General features: G+C 41.4%; 1 protein-coding gene across 4 annotated transcripts in view; it reads right to left on the bottom strand.

Annotated features, from left to right (window-relative positions):
• Positions 1 to 19,548, bottom strand: part of CDC5L (cell division cycle 5 like) — a 48,805-nt gene extending 29,257 nt beyond the window's left edge. For 2 of the 4 annotated variants that reach the window (XM_023762300.1, XM_023762299.1), the window contains exons 1-8: positions 19,390 to 19,542; positions 16,472 to 16,575; positions 15,010 to 15,171; positions 13,817 to 13,944; positions 12,119 to 12,218; positions 5,718 to 5,936; positions 3,663 to 3,807; positions 1,836 to 2,024 (exon numbers count right to left, since the gene is read on the bottom strand). In XM_023762300.1, coding sequence (XP_023618068.1) covers positions 1,836 to 2,024; positions 3,663 to 3,807; positions 5,718 to 5,936; positions 12,119 to 12,218; positions 13,817 to 13,944; positions 15,010 to 15,171; positions 16,472 to 16,575; positions 19,390 to 19,434 — 1,092 coding nt within the window. In that variant the 5' untranslated portion in view covers positions 19,435 to 19,542. The other 2 variants (XM_006098579.3, XM_023762301.1) reach the window with 2 other exon arrangements.
• Positions 19,549 to 24,257: the final 4,709 nt, after the last annotated feature.

The following is a 24,257-nucleotide window of genomic DNA, read 5'->3' as shown; positions in this document are numbered from 1 at the left end:
CCATGCTTTTGTTCCGGCCCTCCGGTCCAGTTTAAGAAGCCATTGTGGCCCTCGAGTCAAAAAGTTTGCCCACCCCTGGTCTAGGGTGACAGTGAAAAGAAATCAAGAGAGGGAGCTGTAAACAAGATCTTAAGCATAATCAGTCCAGACTAGACATTCAGAATTTTGGGGAAAGTCTTCTTCAAAAAGGTAAGAATACCTAAATTACAGGATATTTACAGTTAATGTATAGTCTGGAGTTGAATTAGTGCTAAGTAATCAGATAATTTAACAATAGAATAAAACAAGTATTAACTAAAAAAAAAAATACTGTGTAGTAATTATAAGGCACTTTGTGGCTCATAATGGACTATGGTTTACATAATCATAAGATAAACCATGAATGTGGAGCTAACCAAAATTATTATATAACTATAACTATCTATAATAATAAAAGCGTAATATGCTAATTAGACTGGATGTCCTTCCGGACAAAGCCGCAGCAGGCAGGGGCTGAGGCAGAGGCCCACGGCTGCCAGGACAGTGGGGGCCAAGCCCCTTGCACAAATTTCATGCATCTGGCCTCTAGTCCTATCTAATAAAGAGGGAATATGCTAATTGACTGTCCCACCCTCAAAGATGGTGGTGCCCACAGCCAATAAGGAGGGAATATGCTAATTGCCCAGCCCTCAAAGATGGCGACGCCCACAGCCACAAGATGGCGGTGCCCAGTCCCCTCAGCCCCACCAGGGTGACAGGCACACAGCAAGCCTCTGCACGCCTGCCTCCGGAGACCCCCAGTCCCCTCAGCTTTGCTGCATGCCTGCCTCCGGAGAACCCCAGTCCCCTCAGCCCCCCAACCCCCCAGGGCCGCCTGAGGCTCAGGTAACCAGGGCCGGCTAAGGCTTGGACTGCTGGCAGTGGCAGCAGCAGAGGTGTGATTGGGCGTCACCTTCCCCTGATTGCCGGGTTGTCTCCCGCCCCTGAAGGCTCCCGGACTGTGAGGGGGGCAGGCCGGGCTGAGGGACGCCCCCCCCAACAGTGCATGAATTTTCATGCACCGGGCCTCTAGTATAACTATAATGGAGAATGAGGAAATGGAAAGAATGTGTATGAATGATAGAGGCAGAGGATGTAATGGAGCCACATGTTCAACTTCTGGTTTGAAAATAATGCCTAAAACTGGGGGGGATCAAAATGTAACAAGTGTCTTAGCAATAAGTTAATAAAAACAGAGAATTGTAATTGGTGCCTCTAGAGAACAAGTGATGAAGGACACAACTGTTTTCTTACTAAGCCATACAGGACGACTTGACTCCTGAATCAAGACCTTAAAACGGTATTTCTATTAGAGAAAAGAAAATGAGATGTAAGGGTAATAAGACTCAATGGTGTTTTGTTAGGTTTGGCTATTCTCTGACATGCAGACACCGTAGAAACACACAGAGCTGTATACCTCAGGAGTTAAGGAGAGGGAAGGAGGATGGCAGCCTATGCCAAGCTAAGTACAGAAATGCAGGGAAGTTTTAAAAATTACTGACCACACACATCTGACTAGGATTGCTAGGCAACATTTAAAATGCAGTGCTTTACTGACAGGTACTAAAGACTAATGAAGATAGAAGGGCTAGCTTCACAAAAACCCCAAAAACTAAGACTTAATAAATGTAGGAAGAAAACTGCCTAACTACTGAATCTGTTGATTTAGCTTCCCTACTACAGAAATCTCTAGGATCCATGCATTCAGGATTCAGTTTCAAACTGTAAAGAAACAAAACCAAACCATTCAGTGTTCTGCTTCATAATCCTTACAATAACAAAAAGGAAAAGGCTCATTCTACTATATGACAGCTTACCTGCAGAATTCTGTCCTGAGAAGCTGGCGTTCGTGGCGTTCTAAGAGCGATGCTGTTGTTGGTGACATTGTACTCAGACAAAAGAGTACTGGAAGCCGAGTTTGTTATGCCAGATTCCTCAGCTGTTTGACGTGCAATTTCACTTGCTTGGCCTACTTTCACAACTTCCTGGAGTTCTGCATCTGAAATCTAAAAAGAAAGTTATCACAGTAAACAGTATTCTAACCAGAAAACAACACAACTTAAAACGTCCATATTCCAGAAAGATAAACTGCTGAAGCTGTGTGATGAGTACACAGGGTTCACTGTACCACTCTCTTTACTTGTTGTGGATTTGAAAATTTCCATAACACAGTTTTTTAAAGTCTTTCCTATATAATGTGAGTGGCAGAGGGTGAAGGGGGGAATTCCATGGTATCAAGCTACAAAGTCTTGAGTGTATTTCCACACTAAAAATATTTTAAAATAAGCAACATATTAATATACCAAAAACTTGTGTTTGTACAAAACTATCATATGGGGGGGGGGGTGACTTAAAAACAATTAAAATATCACACAGAGAGTCCACTCATCCACAAGGTCCCTAAGAAAATCAAAATATGTTATCTTAGTAATTTTACCAAACTACATATTCTAAGGAGTATTAAGAAAAAAAAAATAATAGGCAAAATCTCAATTTTAGAAAAATCACTACAAGAAATGGCAGCATCTGGCAAATTATTTTGCTTGTGCGAAGAACATTGTGTTGATGCAGCCAGTGCACTCATTTGGGGAGAGAAGCTCTGCTGGCCTCCTAAGTCCATCCCTCTGCTCCACTAAACTGTCTAAATTCCACAGAGCCAGCCCTGGCTGGTTTGGCTCAGTGGATAGAGCGTTGGCCTGTGGGCTATAGGGTTCCAGGTTCGATTCCCAATCAAGGGCACATGCCCCGATATGGGCTCCATCCCCAGTAGGGGGCGTGCAGGAGGCAGCCAATCAATGATTCTCATTATTGATGTTTCAATCTCTCCCTCTCCCTTCCTCTCTGAAATCATTAAAAATATTTAAATAAATAAATAAATTCTACAGAGCTGTACTACTCAAAACAGAACAAGAGTTTAGTTGGTTCCACTCCTATGGAAAAAATAACTAAATAAATTTATTTTTCATCTGCAGAGTCTTTGAAAAAAACAAGAGCTTATTCAATATCCCCAATAACCAACTATAATGAAGTCAAAAGCACAGAGACTGTGATAAGCTGAGTGAAGGAATGTTTCTCTCTCTTCTTCACAATTCCCACACTGATTTTTCACTGCTATTGCCTCAAAAATATAAATATGACATGACAAAACATTCACTAAAAGTAAGCAGCCTCAAGTCCACAAAGTCAAACAATACCTTTATTCTGGTCTGCCACAAGAAAGAGGCCTAGAGTCCTAACCTGCTGACACCTTGCTAAAAGTTGACAATTACTGAATCAAATGAGCAGTTTCAGGCCTGATATAATTACACCATGAATTTTTTAATTGATTTTTTTTAGAGAGAGGGAGAGAGTGAAACATCAATATGAGAGAAAAACATCAAATGGTTGCCCCCAATACACTCCCTCAACCGGGGATCAAACCAGCAACCTAGTTATGTGCCCTAACCGGGAATCGAACCGGCAACATTTTGGTGTACAGAATGAGGCTCCAATCAACTGAGCCACCCGGCCAGGGCTATGCCGTGAATTTCTTAAGGACATCTAGCACCTAACAAAAACTTAGCATATAAGGCCTCAAATTATTTGCTGAATAAATGATCAGTATATGAGTTCACACAATGAAAAATATGCTTTTATCATATTACCTGAGGAGCAGGAAGAACTAATTTGCTTCTCTTTTTAGTAAATTCAGAAACACCACTTGTTTGAAGAATAGCTGATGGTAAATCAGATTCTTTTTTCCTTTTCAAATGCTGCTTGTCTTTTTTTCTATCTCTTCCTTCTTTTTCACTGTCATGGATCAAGGTAGAGAAGAGATTTTTAAGTTACATAAAGGCAATAACATTGAAAGCCATATAAATACTCATACATTTTGAACAAAATAATCCCATTTCTAAGAAAATTACTAATTAACAGACAAAAACTATATATATTAAGTTGGTTCCTACACTATTACCTACCCACTAATTCAAGAATGAGGACTTAGAATAATAACAGAATTATTAAGAAAACAATATACTAAGTAATTTAAGTATTAACTATTAAAACTATCTATAGCCCTGGTTGGTTTGGCTCAGTGGATAGAGCATCAGCTTGCGGACTGAAGGGTCCCTGGTTCGATTCCAGTCAGGGACACATGCCCGGATTGTGAGCTCGATCCCCAGTAGGGGGCGTGCAGGAGGCAGCCAATCCATGATTCTCTCTCATCATGGAAGTTTCTATCTCCCTCTCTCCCTCTCCCTTCCTCTCTGAAATGAATAAAAAGATATTTTTTTTAAAAAGCTATCTATAATAATAAAAGCACAATATGCTAATTAGACCGGACAACCTGCCAGACTAAGCCGTGGCTGCTACGGCTGAGGCAGAGGCAGCCAACATGGCTGCGAGGGCTGAGCCCCTTGCACGAATTTCGTGCATCAGGCCTCTAGTATACTATAAAGACTATAAGCTAAACGTTACACATAACATCAAAACAACATAAAACGATTCCTATATCATATTATATTTATATAAAATATGTGTACATAGAAAAATGATAAAGTATATAGAAATAAAAACAATTATATAAAGGGAATAAAATTAAAATATTGTGAATTTTAAAATTTCCCTTTAAAACTTTTATTCAATTATTTATGACTTTTTAAATTCACAAAACTTTTAAAAAGAATATTTAAGTCATGACAAATTATACCAAAAAGTTATTAGGAAACTGAAAGACAGGTTCAAGGCAGACTTTTTTTTTTTTTAATATATTTTATTGATTTTTTACAGAGAGGAAGGGAGAGGGATAGAGAGCCAGAAACATCAATGAGAGAAAGACATCGATCAGCTGCCTCCTGCACACCCAGTACTGGGGATGTGCCCGCAACCAACGTACATGCCCTTGACTGGAATCGAACCTGGGACCCTTCAGTCCGCAGGCCAACGCTCCATCCACTGAGCCAAACCGGTCAGGGCTCAAGCAGACTTTTGAAGCCCAGGAATGCCTCCTCCCTACTGTGTGCCATCCTCTTCCCCATCTAGTCTATTCCTTTCAAATGTTTTCATCTTTAAGCCCTTTATTTGTCGAAGCTACCTAATTTAAGAAATAAATATAATGAAGTATATCCAAGAAAACCCTGTTTTACAGTGGCTAATGTCAGTTGTTTAGTAATAATTCATGCAATAGAAATAATATGTCAATCAGGAAATGAAAAACTAAAAATCTTTGACAATCATAAATGATTCTCCCCACAATTTTCAATATAAGAATTAAAGAAACTCTAAAAATCCCTTGAAATAGGCAAAACCCTCTGCACCCTCAAACATTTTATAAATATACCTACTTATCCCCACTAAGTACAAATTTGTAGAATGCAAGACAAAAAAACAAAATAAACCAGATATTGACAGATTCCTTCAGGCTATTAGTAAAACAACTAAACTATTTACAAAAGTACATAAATCTTAAATTAAGATTGCAACTCAGTGAGTAGACAGTTCACTAAGAGCAGTGCTGACATTTCAAGAGCTCCAAAGAGCATTCTATGCCAAACACAGGACTGATTTTTCTCAGAAAGGTGAGCCCATTAAATAAATAAAAGCATACATAGGCTACATTGTGCTAAATAATAAAAATCTGACTCTGACAAGGATAATACCTGGTCCTCCATAAAATTCCTACTGTACCTTTCCATTTTCAAAACCAGAAAGGCACTTACGATCTTAGCTCGCCATCAAGATCCTGTTGTCTTAACTTCCTGAAATCTGCATCAAGAGCCTGGTAGTTTTCCTCTGAAGTATCATAGAAACCAAGAGCAGGCTTTTTTTCAAATGGGATTTCAGCATTATAATCAACTCCTCTCTTCTTTTTTCTCTTCTTCTGAATTTCTATGCCAGCTGCTCGAAGTTCTCTTCTCTTTTGGAGTGCAGCAAGACGTCTGAAGAAAAAGAACACAAGACCACCTTAAAAATCATATGCCATAGGTAAGGGATGGATTATCCAATAGTGTTAAGAAAACTAATTGGTTATTTGAGAAAGAAATAAAATCCTCACCTCATTCCATTCCCCAAAATAAAGTTCAGTTTCAATTTAAAGTACACACACACAAAAGCAAAATTAAAATCAGAAGAAACTATGTACAAATAAATATGTATCTTATCTCTGGGTGGGAATGTACTCACCCAATATAAATAAAAGACAAAGGAAAAGAACAAAGGCTTTAAAATTTAAATTTTATCTCTGTAGCACTATATTTTTTATGCATTTTTTTAACTGTAATTTGAAATTTCTTTTTTTTATTTCAGAGAGGAAGGGAGAGAGATAAGGAGATAGAAACATCAATGATGAGAGAGAATCACTGATTGACTGCCTCCTGCACGCCCCCTACTGGGGGTGATCGAGCCCGCAATCCGGGCATGTGCCCTTGGCCGGAATTGAACCTGGGACCCTTCAGTCCACAGGCTGACGCTCTATCCACTAAGCCAAACCGGCTAGGGCTGTAGCATTATTTTTAAAAAATCATAAAGCAAAATTAAAAAGCAAATAATAGAGAAAATATTTGTAATTATTAGGAATGGTTAGATATAAAGAATTTATGCAACCCAACTGAAATAAACAATAGGAAATAAACAGTTCACTAAGGAAAAAAAAAATACAAATTGCTGAAATGACTAAAGGTCTACTTAAATAATATTTTTAAAGTCACGAATTAAATTAACAAGTACTATTTCTGTGTTTCTAATTACTAGCATTCAGCTTTTTGTCTTATTTTAATGGCAATGGTGCTAAAAAGCAGACACTCTCCCACACTGGCAGTTAAGAAAGTAAACTGGTGTAGCTTTCCCCAAAGAGAATTTAGAAATATACATTAAAACACTAATGTGTTTCACATTTTTTTAACCCAACCTTAGCCTAAGGAAATAAGAGCATGAACAAGGACTTAGCTATAAAACTGTCCTTTAAGCACTATTTCTAATGGCAGATTACTAGCATAATCTAAACATCCAACAGTAAGAAACTAATTAAGTGAATTTATACACAACTATAAGATAGGATATTATACAGCCATCCATATAACCTTTAAAAAGTCTTTAAATCTATTTTGACATGGAAAGATGCCCAAGACACACTGCATGTAAAAACTTTCAAAGTTTACATGTTACAGAGCAACATGTAAAAGTATATGTGTATCTATTAATGAATATATGTGTGGGGAGATGTGAAGGATGCCCACCAAAATATTAACAGTGATTATCACTGGAAGTTGCAATTTTATTTAATTTTTTATTTTATGTGTACTTTCTTATGATTCCATAATTTTAATGATTTAATGGTGAGAAAGTTATTCACAATATTAAGGGGGGGGGGAATCAAGTATAGGAGCAACTTCCAGCTTGAAGAGGCTCTGTAGACCCACTCTAGCAGAACAGACAAAAATTAGTTTTAAAAAATTTATTTTAAATAATTTTAAGTCTCTGCAAAGGATCCTAAGGGGATACAGCAAATGAAGAAACATTTATTCAAGAAAACCTACTAAAACTTGGTAAGAAAAGTGAGACTCCTTCTCTTCCTTCCTCCCAGCTCAGGGAGATGGAAACTCCACTGGTGCAGCCAAGAACACAGGCTTCTTGGGTCTCTTCTCCAGCTCCCAGTAGGAGGGCTTTTAATCCAGGAGCAGCATTTCTCATCCTGCCTCCAGACACCTACTGCTGAGGCTAGTCCCGTCCAGAGCAGCTGAGAAGTCCTGGCTTCCTTCTTCTGCCCAGACACATTGCTTCCGAGAACACTAGCCCAGACTGTGGGATGAGCGTTCCATGCTGGGAGAGGCAGGCTGAGGAAAGCTGGAGTGCTTCACCGCCTCACCAAGCACTCAGCTCCTAAATTAAGGATGTCACTCAGACAAGCACATCAGAGTGCAGTAGTAAAACAGAAACTCCAAATCACTCCACACAGCATGGAGGGGTTAAGCCTATGAGTACTCAAAAACAGTGAAAGTTGGGGTGAAGTAACTGGGAAGAAACTGTTATTGACTATATAGACTAAACAGTACGCCCACTAGTTTGCCAGAGAGAAACAGAGAGACAGGTGGGAGAAGGCCCCCTGGGGTCACAACAAATATCAAACCCAGAAACTATCCCTTCAAAGGAGCCCAAATTTGATTGGATCAGTCTGTGAAGTAATTTATGCCCCAAAACACTGTTGAAAAGAATAAAGCAATCAGCTAGTAATTTTAGAGTTGGGTGTACCCAGGAAAAAAGGTGTCAAATAAAGTCCTGTCAAAGCCATGTTACCCCAGGGTGACTGTGGGCATACCCAAGAGGAGTAAGATCGGAGGCTTCACATTTCTGAGATGAAGGAAGGGAAGAACAGACTGTACTAAATAGACAGTCACCAAACAAGTAAACAAGCAATAACAATAACAAGGTGTGAGGAACACCAGTACCAAGATTACTATAATATATCCTCTAAGTTCTACAGTTCTCAACAAAAAGTTACGAGATAGGCAAAGAAACAGGAAAGCATAACCCATACATCAGTAAATAAGCAAAAAATGTCTGTGAGAGCTACCAGATGTTGTATTTAACAGACAGACTTCAAAGGAGCCATTATAAATATTGTCCAAGAACAAAAGGAAACAATGATTAAAGAAGTAAAGAGAAGCCTTGGCCAGTGTTGTTCAGTAATTAGGGTATCGGCCCATGCACTGTTCGATTCCCGGTCAAGGGAACACATACCACACATACCTCACATACCTCAGTCCCAAGTTCCCCAGCTCTGGTCAGGGCACGTATGAGAGGCAACCAATTGATGTCTCTCTCTCACATCCATGTTTCTCTCTCTCTCTCCCCCTCTCCTCCCTCCCTTCCACTCTCTAGAAAGCAATGGAAAAAAATATCCTCATGTGAGGATTAAAAAAAAAAAAGAACCACATGAAAATTCTGGAGTTGAAAAGTATAAAGCTGGAATGAAAACTTCAATAGAAGGGTTCAACAGTAGATTCAAACTGACAAAAGAATTAGCAAACTTAAAGATTATGCAATCTGCAGAACAGAAAAAAAGAATGAAGAAATATGAACAGTGCCTCACAGAAATGTGGGACACCATTAAGTGCACCAATATATACACAAAAGGAGTAGCAAAAGATGAGAGGAATAAAGGGAGCAAAATACTTCAAGAAGTAATGAACGAAAATTTCCCAATTTTACTGAAAACCATTAACCTACACATCCATAAAGTTCAAAACTCTAAGATAAACATAACAAAGAAATCCACAAACAGAAACATATTTTAAAAATGCTATAAGCCAAAGACAAGGAGAAAATCTTGAAAGCAGCAAGAGAGAGAAATGACTCAACACTTACAAGTGAAGCTTAATAAAATTAACAGCTGACTTCTCATCAAAACAATATACATAGGCCCTGACCATGTGGCTCAGTTGGTTGGGTGTTGACAGGCATGGAAAGGTTGCCGGCTGAACCCCTAGTAGGGGGCATGCAAGAGGCAGCGGATAAGATGTTTCTCCCAATCCTTCTCCCTTCCTCTCTTTCTAAGAATCAATTTTTTAAAAAAAAACACTATACATAGTTTGATCTAATCTTATATGTTATTTTGTGTGTACATACACATAAATATACATGTATATTAAAAAAGATTTTAGTAACCCACACATGTAACCTATATGTTCATGTAGACTAATGTCACCCCAATAAAATCCTATATAATAAAAAAAAAGAAAAAGGTTTCAAAGGACACATTTCAAAAGTTAAAATAACTTCATTCTTTAAATCAGGGGTGGGTAACCTTTTCTCTTCTGCCAAGGGCCATTTGGACATTTATAACATCATTCACGGGCCATAAAAAATCATCACCTTAAAATTAGTCTGCTATATTTGGTCAAACATTTTATTAACTCACCCCTAATGCCTTAGTAGGGCCAGACCAAATGATTTTGCGGGCCTTATATGGCCCACAGACCAGACGCTCCCACCCCTGCTTTAAATAAAGGAAATAAAGACTTCAAATGACATTAGAACACCTCTGCAATATAATATTAAATGAATATAGCCAAGCTCTATAGCATTATATCAACCATGCCCAAAAAGAAAATAGAACAGTACTGAAGGGAAAATGTTATTTTTGTAATCAATAAAAAGCTTTAAGCTATAAAACAGATAAGTAATTTAGCATTTAAATAGTCCTGCACTGCATTTTGCATACAGGCCATTCTAGTCCAGCGATTTTCAGCCAGTGTGCTACAAGAATTTTTAGAATATGTGTTACCTGACTACTTAGTCAGGGGCACTGACCTCTTTTCCCTTAAATCAGTGGTTCTCAACCTTCTGGCCCTTTAAATACAGTTCCTCATGTTGTGACCCAACCATAAAATTATTTTCGTTGCTACTTCATAACTGTAATGTTGCTACTGTTATGAATTGTAATGTAAATATCTGATATGCAGGATGGTCTTAGGCGACCATTGTGAAAGGGTCGTTCGACTGCCAAAGGGGTCGCGACCCACAGGTTGAGAACCGCTGCCTTAGATTGTCAAATTTAAAAAATGACACCAGCCAACACAATAACAGACATCTGGTGTGAATGAATCAAAATTATACCTATTTTTTTGCTCAGGTCAACAAAAAATATATTTTTTGGTATGTTGCAAAATTTTAATAATTAGCTTATGTGTGCCATGAGATGAAAAAGGTTGAAAATCTCTGATATACTAGTACATGCAAAATAAATTATAAAGATGTGTAGACCATCCAAGAAAATCTACAAGAAGGTGTAGGGTAAACTTAAAGCTGAAAATTTTTATATTTTTATTGATTTCAGGAAGGGAGAGGGAGAGATAGAAACATCAATGATGAGAGAGAATCATAGATCGGCTATCTCTTGCAGGTTTCAACCCTGCAACCTGGCATGTGCCCTGACCAGGAATCAAACGGTTACTTCCTAGTTCATAGGTCAACACTCAACCATCGAGCCATGCAGGCCAAGCTCAAGCTGGAAATTTTTCATTAAAGCAAGCAATGTCAGCCATACTTGGAGATTTTTCATATATGCACTTGCCACATCCTGAGCCCAATCCACATGGTTAAAAGGCTCAAAAAACGTTTCCCAACCAACCATAGACAAAAATGGAAAAGTAATTTTTTTCAACCTTACTCAAATTATTTAATCCTAACAAATGTACAGAAAGGTGGCTGAGACTGGGCAGAAATTTTAGCACCTTCTCTTGGTTTTTGCTTCCTGTCCCAGCCCAGTCATTCTCCCATCATACGTAACTATTCTGGGCTAGTGACTGGCCAGCTATGCCAACAAGCATCCTCAAGCATGAAATAATCCTCCATCCCAGGATCTGGCACTACAAAGCCATTACTGGGAAAACCATCAACACAATGCTAGTCATTAGGTGAGGAAGCACTTCCTGGTTTGGGGACCATAAAAGGCAGCTGTGTATGCTAGGGAAGTTATTACAATGCCTAAACTCCAAAAGCTAATAAGCATTATACAGTTCAGGTCTTCCCTTTATCCACTTCTGGGCTATTACGAATTATGTCAATCATGGCTCTCATCAAAAGGAAAAAGGAAGGGGAAAGTGGAGAAAATCTTGAATAGAGGGCAACACTAAACTTACTTTTTAAATAAAAATTTCTGTGAAAGTCTAAAATATGGTTTAAGGATCATTAACTCCCTCTAAGTTCAGTAAAGTTTCCTGTTTTAAATCAGTGCCTGCCCAAAACTAATCAAGGAGAGGAACTAACTGGCAATCATGCAAAAGTCATATAGCCTGTGTGTCCTCTAGCCATCTGACCCCAAGATGGCTACAACAAAGAAGCACTCCTGTGCTAACAGAAAAATCCAACATGCTGAGTAGACTACCTGGGCATTACTTCTGCCATATCTTACAAAAAAAAACTTTTAATCTGTCTTTTTTTCTATATTCTGAAATGATTAGGGGGAAAAGTAAGACATTTCCAAAGCAATAAAGAATATTACCAAAACTAGAATTGAACAATTCTAATTATTATTCATCAACAGGGTTGGATAAATCATGCAGTTTTATCAGACTAAGGCTGCACAGACTAATTGTTCAACTATGAATGGAAACAACCATACCTTGCTTCTTCCAACTGTTTCTCTCTTGCTTTCCTCTTGGCCTTCTTTCCCTGGGTATTAGCCAGGCGGGCTCTAGCTTCAGAAAGCATCTCAAGTTCATCTACAAAAATAAAGAGAAGAAAAACTAAGTTCTTCTCCAACAGAAGCAAGGTATGTGAGAGACATACTCTAGTGCTTAAGATGAGAAAAATCATCTCCTATAAATAAATACAACAACTCCTACATAACAGGTATTTTGAGAAGAGCTAAGTAAAATGAAATTAGAAAAAGCATCTAGCAACTTTTCATTAAAAAGTGGCTATAATTATATCCTTCATTATCATCTACTAACTGGCAAAGCACAAATTGTGAAATATTGCAGAACTACTATTCTATATAATAAAAGCCTAATATGCTAAGTGTCCAGTCACCCATTCAACCAATCAAAGAGTAATATGGTAATGATATGCTAAGGCCGCTCAACCGCTCGCTATGACAGGCACTGACCACCTAGGAGCAGTTGACTGGTCACTATGATGTACACTGACCACCAGGGGGCAGATGCTCTGACTGGTAGGTTACCTGGCTGCTGGGGTCCAGCTGGTTGGGACTGAGGGAGATGGGCTGGACACGCCCTGGAGCCCTCCCGCGGTCCCTCCCCGGCTGGCCAACCTCCCATGTCCTTCCCTGGCCCCAATCATGCACTGGTGGGGTCCCTCGGAGAGCTTGTTTCGGCCCGATCCCATAGGCTAGGCCAAGGGACCCCACTGGTGCACGAATTCGTGCACCGGGCCTATAGTTTAATTATAAAGGAACTGATCATCTTCACTAGATACACCTTTTTTTCCTCAGACGTATTTCTCTCCTCATTACTGATGCCTTAGGCCAGTTCCTATTCAAGGCTGTCCAATGAACTCATAAGGGAACTTTGAAAAATCTCAGATTCCAGGGTCACCCCTCCACCCTGAAATTACTGACTCGGTTATCTCCAGGGGAGGTTCTAGTACCTATATTTTTAAAAGTTCCCCATGTAACAATAATGCAGCCAGACCAGCCATTGTAAGCCTTTGGGAACCACTACCCTCAAACAAATTTAAAAACTCAATATTCATTGAATACTTCAAAACAATCCTGTAAGATAGATATTATTCTCCATCTGGCAGGAAATAGAATTAAAGTTCAAAGATATTATATGACTTGCCTAATGTCAAACAGCTAATAAATGGCAGACATAGGTCTAAAATCCAGTTCCTCTGATTCTGGATTCAATGTCTCAAGGAGTCATCCTAAATCTCCATCACAGTCTTGTGGTAGTGCTTATCCGCAGATTAAGTTACCTGCCTAAAGTCAAAGAAGTAGTTAGTAGGACTGGAGCCCATATCCTGACTTCTTGGCTCTCTCCACAGAATGGGTATAAGAATACAGGATCTCAAGGGCTTACCTCTAGCCTCCAGGCAATGTGTCCAGTAGTATTACATTGCTTACCTTATTAAATGAATTGAAAAATGAGGAGATAAAGGGACATTGTCCAAAAATTATAGAGTATAAATACTCTATAACTGAAGACTGGACACATTTAAGATGAGACAGAATAACATCAGATTGAAGTAGAATTCTAAAAAGTCAGAGGTGTTTAGGAAGGAATTAAAAGAGTTAAAAAGAAACCTGAGAAGTGTGTAGGTTACCAAAGAAATAAATTCCTCACAAGCATACACTTACCCTCGTCCATATCAATTGGATCAGGCCGTGCTGGTTTTGTTTCTGGATTTGGATCTATTTCTCCAGGTTTAAGTTTTCGTGGATCATCTGTTGTTTCCTCTTCGTTGTCTCTTTGGGCCGCTTTATCCCTAGAAAAGAGTCCAGATGAGTCAGTAATTCTACCACACCATTTAGTCTTAGAAATACCAAATTTCCTAGCGTTGGAACTATTTTCTTTCAAAAACCCAAAGGGACAGCATAGATGGGCTGGAGAGTATTATGCTAAGCGAAATAAACCAGTCAGAGAAAGACAAGTACCATATGACTTCACTTACATGTAGAATCTAATGAACAAATTAAACTAACAAACAAAATAGAAACAGACTCATAGATACAGAGAACAGACTGACAGCTGTCAAAAGGGAGAGGATAGAGGGGCTGAGTGAAAACAGTGAAGAGATTAAGCAAAAACAAACAAACAAAACAAAAACATCTTCATAGACAGACAAAAGTATGATGATTACCAGGGAGAAAGGTGTTGGGGGGAGGAGTAAAGGGTAAAGGGAGGATAAATGGTGATAGAAGGAGATTTCACTTGGGGTGGTGAACATACAATATAATATACAGATGATGTGTTGTAGAATTATACCCCTGAAACCTATGTAATTTTATCAACCAATGTCACCCCAATACATTCAATCAAAAAAAAGATAACCCCAATGAATGGGCATTAACAAAATAAAGCATTCCTGCTATTGCTTCACCTGAAAGAAATGGTATTAAAATTACCTCTAATTTCAGTGTTTCCATTCACTATAATATAGAATCCAAGCAGTCCCTTAATCACAAATGCAGTACAGTTATACAAGAAACACACACACACTATTAGTGATGAAATAAAATGTTGCAATGGTTAACTCTCAGCAGTGATTATGAGTGATTTTTGTTTTACTACTTTTTCCCTAGGTTTTCTATGATGAACATGTATGGTTTGTATATTTTTAAATTATTCCTTTAAAAAGGATATAACAGAGTAAATAACACTTTGATCAACCATATGAGATTTGGAGTATACCATCCAATAGCTTTAGTTCCTTTATCTTTACTCAAATCTGTAACTAAATGCTTAAAGACAGAAAATGCTAAAATTTTATTCAGACTCATTCAGAAGATATACACACACATTTTAATACTGCTTTTGGAGATCCACTTACAGAAGAAATTCATAGTGTTCCAAGCACTGGGCAGCTGTTCTTCCAATGATTGGAGCGATGGTTCTCCACTGAGTTGGCATCAACTTGGCCAAGTGTAAGAGTTTTTCCTCTTCTTCTCTGGACCATTCTGTTTTCTTAATGCTTGGATCGAGCCACTCATACCTATTAAAAATATACAATTTTATAGATTAATCAGTCACCTAGCATGAATATGCTATTTACATACTAGATATACTGACTTCTAGTGTCTGAAAACAGAAGGTAACTCTCGTCCTTCAATTATAAAAGCTGTTTTTTTACAACAGAATAGTCACTGCTTTTGTTTGGTGTTTTTAAATTTAAGTGAACTATTGTCATTATCTGTCTTTCCCAACCCACCCAACCCACCTTTTCCATCCAGTTTATTTAGCTGGATGAGAGGCTAGCAAGTAAGATATAACCCTTACCAAACATCAGGCAGGGACTTAGCGCCACTAAGAGAAGCAGAAATCAGAACCACTTGTTCAGGCTGAGGACCATCTTCCTCTTTGAGGTCCAATCCCTACATTATGAGCCTTTCCCCTACTCAGATGCCTAGGAAATTAGGTCCTTCTTGTACAATTTAAAATATGATCCTAGTACAACATAGGTCAGGCTGGGGCCAGATCATCCATGCCAAGGACACATGTAAAAAGTTTAATGTGTCCACTACCTTGTGACTTAAAAGGGGATACCACAGGTGTATGATGGGTTTTGCTACATTTTGGGGTAGCAAACATACAAAATTTCAACTGTAATATGAGGAAACTCAACTATTGTGAGCCAGTCTAGAAGTTAACCATTATTTATCATTCATTTCTTTGGGGAAGAAAGTTCTAACCAACTTTTAAACTTTTGGAGCACAATCCACTTAAAAGCTGGAGTCCATCTTTACCTAAAAGCAGATTTATTTTATGCTTCACAAAGCACTCTCAAACACATTAACTCACTTGGGCCTCATATCTCCACCAGTTAGAGCCAAGTATTATTATCCCCAAATGGGATAAAACAGGACAGAATAGAGAGGATAGAAAAATGCCTTGCCTAAGTTCATAGAAACCAAGTGACAGTTAAGTCTTAAATCTAAATTCCCATCTCGCCCTAGCTGGTTTGACTCAGTGGATAGGGTGTCAGACTGCAGACTGAGGGTCCCGGGTTCGATTCCGGTCAAGGGCACATGTCTGGGTTTCGGACTTGATCCCCAATAAGGGGCATGCAGGAGGCAGCCAGTCAATGATTCTCTCTCATCATTGATGTTTCTATCTCTCTCTCCCTCTCCCTTCCTGAAATCAATAAAAATATAATTAAAAAAATAAATTACCATCTCCCACTTCATCCTTTCTGTTACATCACGCCTTCTTTCTTTGGTAAGGGTCAAAGAACTGACATTTTCCTCAAATAATTAAAGTTGTTTTCTGTTTTCCATTCACTAACTGATACATACCATCTGGCTTTGCATTGCTTTGCTGATTTTCTATGCAGCAGTGAGGCAATCCTAGACCACTGGTTTTTCCCATATTTCATTACCGCTGCTTTAAGAATTTCATCCTAAAAAAAATTGTCAAAGAAAAACAGTATAATCAATCACAAAATTCCAAGTGAGAAAAGACAAAATTTAAATGAACTCTAACAGGGTTTCTGGAAAGAAAAAGAAAGACACACACATACCTCCTAGATCAGTGATTTTCAACCAGTGTGCCACAAGAATTTTTAAAACATGCAATACCTATTTAGTCAGAGGGACTGACCTCTTTTCCCTTAGATTGCCAAATAAAAAAATGACAACAGCCAGCATAACAATAGCTGTCTGGGGTGAATGAATCAAAATTATACTTTTTGTGTGTGTGTCAAATTGGCAAAAAATAATATAATTTTTGGTGTGCTTCAGAATCTTAGTAGTACCATGAGATGAAAATTGAAAATCACTGTCCTAGATTTTTTAAAAAGGTACAAAGTCCTCATTTACTATCATAATAAACAGAAAGCCAGAATCAGCCAAATGCAAGAAATTAAGAAGACACCTCTTAGAAGGGCTGTCTACCCTCCCTTACACAGAACCCCACCCCACCCCATAATAAATTGGGATAGATACAGCCCAAACTGAGAAACCCTACTTTTGATAGAGACTAACAAAAAAATATTCTCCAATATGTCATTCTCCTCAAAAGAGTACAGTTCATTCACACATTTATTCCGTCAAAAGACATTTCCTGAACACCTACCGACACCAGGTCTTGTGTGCTTAGCAAAAGAGAATCCAATAGGACAAGCCCAGCCCTAAGACTCTAGTAACTCCATTATCCAATCCAGGCTTCCTGCCTCCAGTTTATGAATATCATTTTCTCTCCAGTCCCATAACCCCCACTCTGAATACACACCCAGGTGTAACTTGAGAATTATTTCTCTCCCACCTCACCAGTTGGCTCTCCCTCCAGCCTCTAGATATTATTTCACCAGGGTACCCATTCTTATATGGAATTCACCAATCTCAAGGGAGCCCAGCAAGATAAGCCATAGACACCAAAGGTAATAAAAGCCATAGATTAATGCACTTGGGCATTTTGCTTTTAGGATTTTTTCCACTTGAGCTATACACCTCACACATGAGCTGCTCCATCCCACCGCACCTTCCCATCATCAGACTTCAAAAGACTTCAGAGCTCCGGCCACTGCAGAGGAATCCTGCTGCTAAGAGATTTTGTACATCTGTCCCCCAGAAGTCATCTCTTCTCCAATTTAAACAGCCTGGTGCCCTCTGCGCAAGCTGTGAGGCAAGGTTGTCTGGTGGCTGACTTTACTTGTAACTTTGTTGCAGTACTGCTATACTTAAACACTCCTTCAACTTAGTATATACAGGCATGAGCAAAAATAGATATACAAAGTGGTAATACAAGTAAGTAGTACAATAATTAATACATAACAATACAAGAATAAACTGTTTTGTGTGCTCACAACTGTAAGCCTACTTTTGCCCACCGGTTTAGCAGTTTTCTATCTACTAGATTCATTCCACATTTTACTAAGCAACCTACTATCATGTTGGTTCCTGTCCTAGGTTCTAGGGAAACCAAGATCCGGTCCTCTTGCAATGCTGTCTGCTGGGGGAAAGCAATAGCAACCAGCACTTACTGAAAGAATACTAATGATTATCATTAGAAAAACGAGAAAACTGAGGTTCTGAGAGGTTAAGAAGCTTGCCCAGCATCACAGAGCAGGATGTGATGCCTGCAAAAGGTCAAAGCAAGCTATAACAAACGGATGAAAGAGGGGCGAAGGGAACTCTCGGGGTAGAACTAATTTTTTTTTACAGGAAAATGGGCAAAAATTCCAAGAAGAGTTTCTGAACTGGATCTTGAAGGATGGTCGGAAAGAGGCCAAGCAGGAGGAGGATTATTTAAAGAAAGCACAAGATGTATAAATACACAGCTCATGAAAAGATACGATGTGCTCCAGAAACGGGCAAATTTCGTGCACTCTGAACACGAACTGCACTGACATCTCCTTTCTCTTTTCCTCTCCCTCTACGGCAGTGGTTCTCAACCTTCTGGCCCTTTAAATACAGTTCCTCAAGTTGTGACCCCACCATAATATTATTTTTGTTGCTACTTCATAACTGTAATGTTGCTACTGTGATGAATCATAATGTAAATATCTGATATGCAGGATGGTCTTAGGCGACCCCTGTGAAAGGGTCGTTCGACCGCCAAAGGGGTCGCGACCCACAGGTTGAGAACCGCTGCTCTACGGGCGCACCACGGACACGATCCACATTTCTGGAAGCAACGAAACTACTGTCATCAGTTTATCCCATCTGCCTTCTTTCCAGGCTGAGGAACGACAGGACGAGACACGCCTGGGGTCTGTCGGGAGGACTGGCAAAGTTACGCCTGGATAACAGATAACGAGAGGGACAAACGGGCTCTTCAAACCCGGCATTCGAGCCGCTTCCCCTCTGCACGGAAGTCAAAACAGAAACAAAGTTGTGGCCACGGCACTTCTTTATGTTTGAACATCAAAAAAAGGCACGGTGCCCCCCAGAAGACCAACTCTCGCTGAGGTCCTACCGCCCCCTCCAGACTGAGTTCCGTGGTGGGGGGCCGGGGGGTCCATCCTCTACTCAACGGATGTTCACTGGGAGCCTAGCAAGTGCCTGGCAGGTACCCAGGTGGTTAAGTCACAGTCCCTGTCCTGGAGGTGCTCAGACAACACAGGGTCGGGGACCGGGAAAGGCGCGGAGGGTCCGCCCGGCGCCGCCCCCACGCAGACCCTGCAAGGTCTCCGCGCCTCCGCGACCTCCACGCGCCTGCGCACACGCTGCCGGCGGGGGCGAAGGGCAGCGGACGGCGGGAAAGGGGGACTCACCTCGGTATTCCTCCACACGCCCCCTTTAATCATAATTCGAGGCATCTTGGCGGCCGGGTGTCTCGGCAAGCGGCCGAGGGGAGCTTCCGAGAGGTAGCAACGGCGCCGCGGCCACGAGAAGCCAAGCCTCCACTTTCTCCAGGCGCGACCTTCTGCTATCTGAAGATCTGCGCAGGCGCAAGGCGGTGGGCGGGGCAGCAAGCGGCCAGTATCGCGAGAACTCGGGTGGCCGGAAAGGAAAGTCGGAGCCTGGTGCAGGCGGCAGTCCGGGAGGACGGCAGGAAACCGTGAGGCCGCTCGGGCTGCAGCGCGGGACGCCGCGCGCACACCCGAAACTGATTGGCGGACAACACGGAGGTAGCAAAAGGTCAGCCGTGGCTCTCGGCAAGGGACGTAGGGGTGGGCTGGTCGTGACGTCACCTAGTGGCAGAGAGTGGGAACCTCACGCGCGTGGAGTTTCAGCCCAGTCGGTTTAAAAAGAGCTTTGTTAATCCATTTAGCACTTGCTTAGGCGTTTAACTAATAGGAATGTATGCACAGAAGACTCAGGAAAAGGCAGTCGCTTATTGAAGCCTAAATGTCCTAACCTGTAGAGATAATAGTACCAACCTCATAGGGTTGTCCTAAGGATTAAATCTCATAAACCAAGCACAGTCTCTGATACATAATAACTGCTAAAAAAAAAAAAAAAAAAGAAAGAAAGAAAGAAAGAAAGAAAGAAAGTGGCAGCTGTAGCCCAGCCGGTGCAGCTCAGTGGTTGAAGTCTACCCCTGAACCTAGAGGTCACGGTTCAATTCCCAGTCAGGTCACATGCCCGGTTTCCTACTGAATTCCCAGTAGAGAGCGTGCAGGAGGCAGCCAATCGATAATTCTCTCTCTCTCTCTCTCTCTCTCTCTCTCCCTCACATATAGGGTTAAGCCTCGGACTGACCTGTCACAAACAAGTCTTCTTCCGAGTCTTAAACAATCCAATCCGAGAGGTGGCCGCTGATTTACACGCGCTGTCATTTAAAAAATAAAAATGGGGGAATTTGCCGGAAGCCGGTCCACCCTTGCTGCTTGACACAATCGCTGCAGGGAAGAAACATCTGCACAGCTTATGTTTCAAGGGGCCTGGCGTATATGGCATATGTTTGCTCCCCCTCTTAGCGCTATGTGTTTTAAACAGGACCACCTCTCCGAGAAAGGTTGTTTCCCCAGGTGAGGATTTTTTCCCTGGAGTTAGGGATTAACAGAACTAAGGAAGGGAATAAATCCGTAAAACCCCTTAACTAAGTGCCAGGCGAGTAGTTAATTACTTTAACTAAGAACGATCACGCTTAAGCTACATAATCTTTACTTAGGATAATCTCCTTCAGTTACTTCCTTGTAGCTTAATAGAACAATAGAGTAACCTTGGAATGGAGATAAGAAACGCCTTAACCTTTGGAATAGAATGGATAGGATTAAAATCAACTGGTATAGCCCTAACCGGTTTGGCTCAGTGGATAGAGCGTCGGCCTGCAGACTGAAAGGTCCCAGGTTCGATTCTGGTCAAGGGCATGTACCTTGGTTGCGGGCACATCCCCAGTGGGGGGTGTGCAGGAGGCAGCTGATCGATGTTTCTAACTCTCTATCCCTCTCCCTTCCTCTCTGTAAGAAATCAATAAGATATATTTTTTAAAAAATCAAGTGGTATAAATACAGATGTAACAGGACAATAAACACGGAACCTGGCTATGATGATCAACTGAACGCTGCCTTCGTGTCATTCCTTCTTCACTGACTCCGTCCACACCTTTGGGAACCTGCTGGGGATGGACCCCAACATCCCTCTCCCTTTCTCTCTCTAAAGTCAATTAAAAAAAAATTTTTTTTAAGAAAGGTGTTTTGTTTTGCTTTTAATGGCAACCTTCAGTGATCCGTGGTTGTGCCAGAAACCCCCTGTAGGATGTATGACCTTTACTTCTTGTCCACTCCATCCCCAACATCACTCAGTTGCTATGTGTTTCTCTCAACACACACATACTGGCCATGTGATTGATCTGATCAAAACTGAGCCAATTAAGTCTCCTCCCAGGAATTTTGACACCGGAACCTGGAAGAGGCCAGTTGCTCTACTGGCCTATGAATCTCTACTGTGTGACACCCAGGAGCTGTCTGCCACAATCTTTTGGACTATGTCAGCTAGGAAGGGAAGACAGCAGGAGCCAGATGCATTGAGAGGAGCAGGGTGGGGAGTACAGAGAGACAGGCAGGTCCTGGCTGTGTGGGAGTCCCTGGATGCATGCCTGTTCTTGAGTTCAATGATTACTTCCCCTTTTGGCTTTAGCCAGTTGGAGTTGGATTTCTATTATTCGTAAGCAAAATTCCCAACAAACCCAGTCCTCTCTCAAGAGCCATTTCAGATCTAACATCCAAGAGTCCATGATGATGGCTTCTCCGTCCTACTCAGGACCATATGTCACCTTTGTATCAACTAGAAAAGGTGCCCCTTCTTCAAGGCAATTTATTGACACCTACGGGAAAATTGTAACAAAATATTGTTTGAGAACAGGACACTCTTATTACAAGAAAATTGGATCTACCTTGTCTACAATGTGAATTGTGTCCCCTCGAGGCATGCATTGTACACCCACTTCCTCATTCACCCAAATACGTTCCTCAGAATACTGGAATACTCCATTAAAAATAAACAAGTCTCTGCCAAAACCGGTTTGGCTCAGTGGATAGAGCGTTGGCCTGCGGACTGAAAGGTCCCGGGTTCGATTCCGGTCAAGGGCATGTACGTTGGTTGCAGGCACACCCCCAGTAGGAGATGTGCAGGAGGCAGCTGGTCGATGTTTCTCTCTCATCGATGTTTCTAACTCTCTATCCCTCTCCCTTCCTCTCTGTAAAAAATCAATAAAATATATTTTAAAAAAATAATAAAATAAAAAAAATAAACAAGTCTAGCCGTAACCGGTTTGGCTCAGTGGATAGAGCGTCGGCCTGCGGACTCAAGGGTCCCAGGCTCGATTCCGGTCAAGGGCATGTACCTTGGTTGCGGGCACGTCCCCAGTGGGGGGTGTGCAGGAGGCAGCTCATCCATGTTTCTCTCTCATTGATGTTTCTGACTCTCTGTCCTTCTTCCTTCCTCTCTGTAAAAAATCAATAAAATATATTAAAAAAATAAAAATAAAAAAATAAACAAGTCTTACCCTAGCCCAGTGGTCGGCAAACTGCAGCCCCTTGAGTGTGGCTCTTCCACAAAATACCATGTGGGGGCACGCATGTACAGTGCGATTGAAACTTCGTGGCCACACTCAAGGGGCCAAAGAGCCGCATGTGGCTCACAAGCTGCAGTTTGCCGACCACTGCTCTAGCCTGTTTGAATCAGTGGTCAGCCTATGGACCAAAGGGCCTGGGGTTCGATTCCGGTCAAGGGCACGTCATACCTCAGTTGCAGGCTTCTTTGCCTCCCAGCTTGGGGCATGTGCAGGAGGCAACCAATCAATGTTTCTCTCACGTCGATATTTCACTCTGTCTTTCCCTCTCCTTAAAAATCAATAGAAAAATATCCACGGGTGAAGATTTAAAAATTTTTTTAATTAAAGAAAATGAGAAAAGACATGGACACACGGGGAGAACAGTATGTGAAGAAGGAGGCATGGGTTGGAGATGGGTCTACAAGCCAAAGGAATGCCAAGGATTGCCAGCAACACCAGAAGCTAAGAGTGAGGTATGGAATGCATTCCAAGAAGGAACCAACCTTGCTGACACCTTGATCTCAGCCTTCCAGCCTCCAAGGCTATGAGAAAATGAATGTATCCTGCCTTAAGCCACCCAGTTTGCGGTACTTTATTATAGCAGCCCTAAGAAATGAATACACTCCCTTTACAATATAACATTTCCAAGCTCATTTGACCCTGGAAACCATCCTATCTAATAATAGACAAACATGGTAATTAACCGTACCTCCAACACGCTTCCCATTGGCTAATCAGCGAGATATGCAAATTAACTGCCAACCAAGATGGCAGCCGGCAGCCAGGTAGCTGAAGCGAACAGGAGGCTTGCTTGCACCAGTGATGCAGGAAGCCAAGGTTCCCCGCCTGCCGCCGGCCTCTGAGCTGCACTCTAAGAAACAATGTTGCGATTATAGAAGCTAAACAAACCCCAGAAACCTGCTTTCAGCCAGCCAGGCCTCAGAGCTGGAGCTGTAACAGTGTTTCAATTATAGAAGCCAAACAAACCCAGATACCTGTTTTCAGCAGCCGAGGTCTCAGAGCTGGAGCCGAGCCTCAGAGCTAAAGCCGGCTCTCAGTTCCAGTGACAGCCATAAAAGGTAAATAAATCCCAGAATTAAAAAAAAAAAAGAAAAAGGAGAGGTTGGGAGCTTCAGTCACCCGCCAGCCTGAAAACGGCCCTCAGCCCCTCACCCAGACTGGCCAGGCACCCCAGTGGGGACCACCACCCTAAAGGGGGTGTGACCAGCTGCAAACAGCCATCAGCCCCTCATCCAGGCTGGCCAGGTACCCAAGCGGGACCCCCACCCTGATCCGGGATACTCTTCAGGGCAAACCAGCTGGCCCCCACCCATGCACCAGGCCTCTATCCTATATAGTAAAAGAGTAATATGCAAACTGACCCTAACAGCAGAAGGACTGGGAATGACTGGTCAATGACACACACTGACCACCAGGGGGCAGACACTCAATGCAGGAGCTGCCCTCTGGTGGTCAGGGCACTCTCACATGGGAGAAGCTCTGCTCAGCCACAAGCCAGGCTGATGGCTGCCAGTACAGCAGTGGTGGTGGGAGCCTCTCCCTCCTCCTCAGCAGCGCTAAGGATGTCCGACTGCAGTTTAGGCCTGCTCCCCACTAGCAAGTGGACATCCCCCGAGGGCT

This window comes from Myotis lucifugus, unplaced genomic scaffold (genome assembly GCF_000147115.1).
Source record: "Myotis lucifugus unplaced genomic scaffold, Myoluc2.0 scaffold_241, whole genome shotgun sequence".
NCBI lineage: Eukaryota > Metazoa > Chordata > Mammalia > Chiroptera > Vespertilionidae > Myotis > Myotis lucifugus.
The sequence above is the reverse complement of the archived record's forward strand: the minus strand, read 5'-3'. Positions and strand labels throughout refer to the sequence as shown.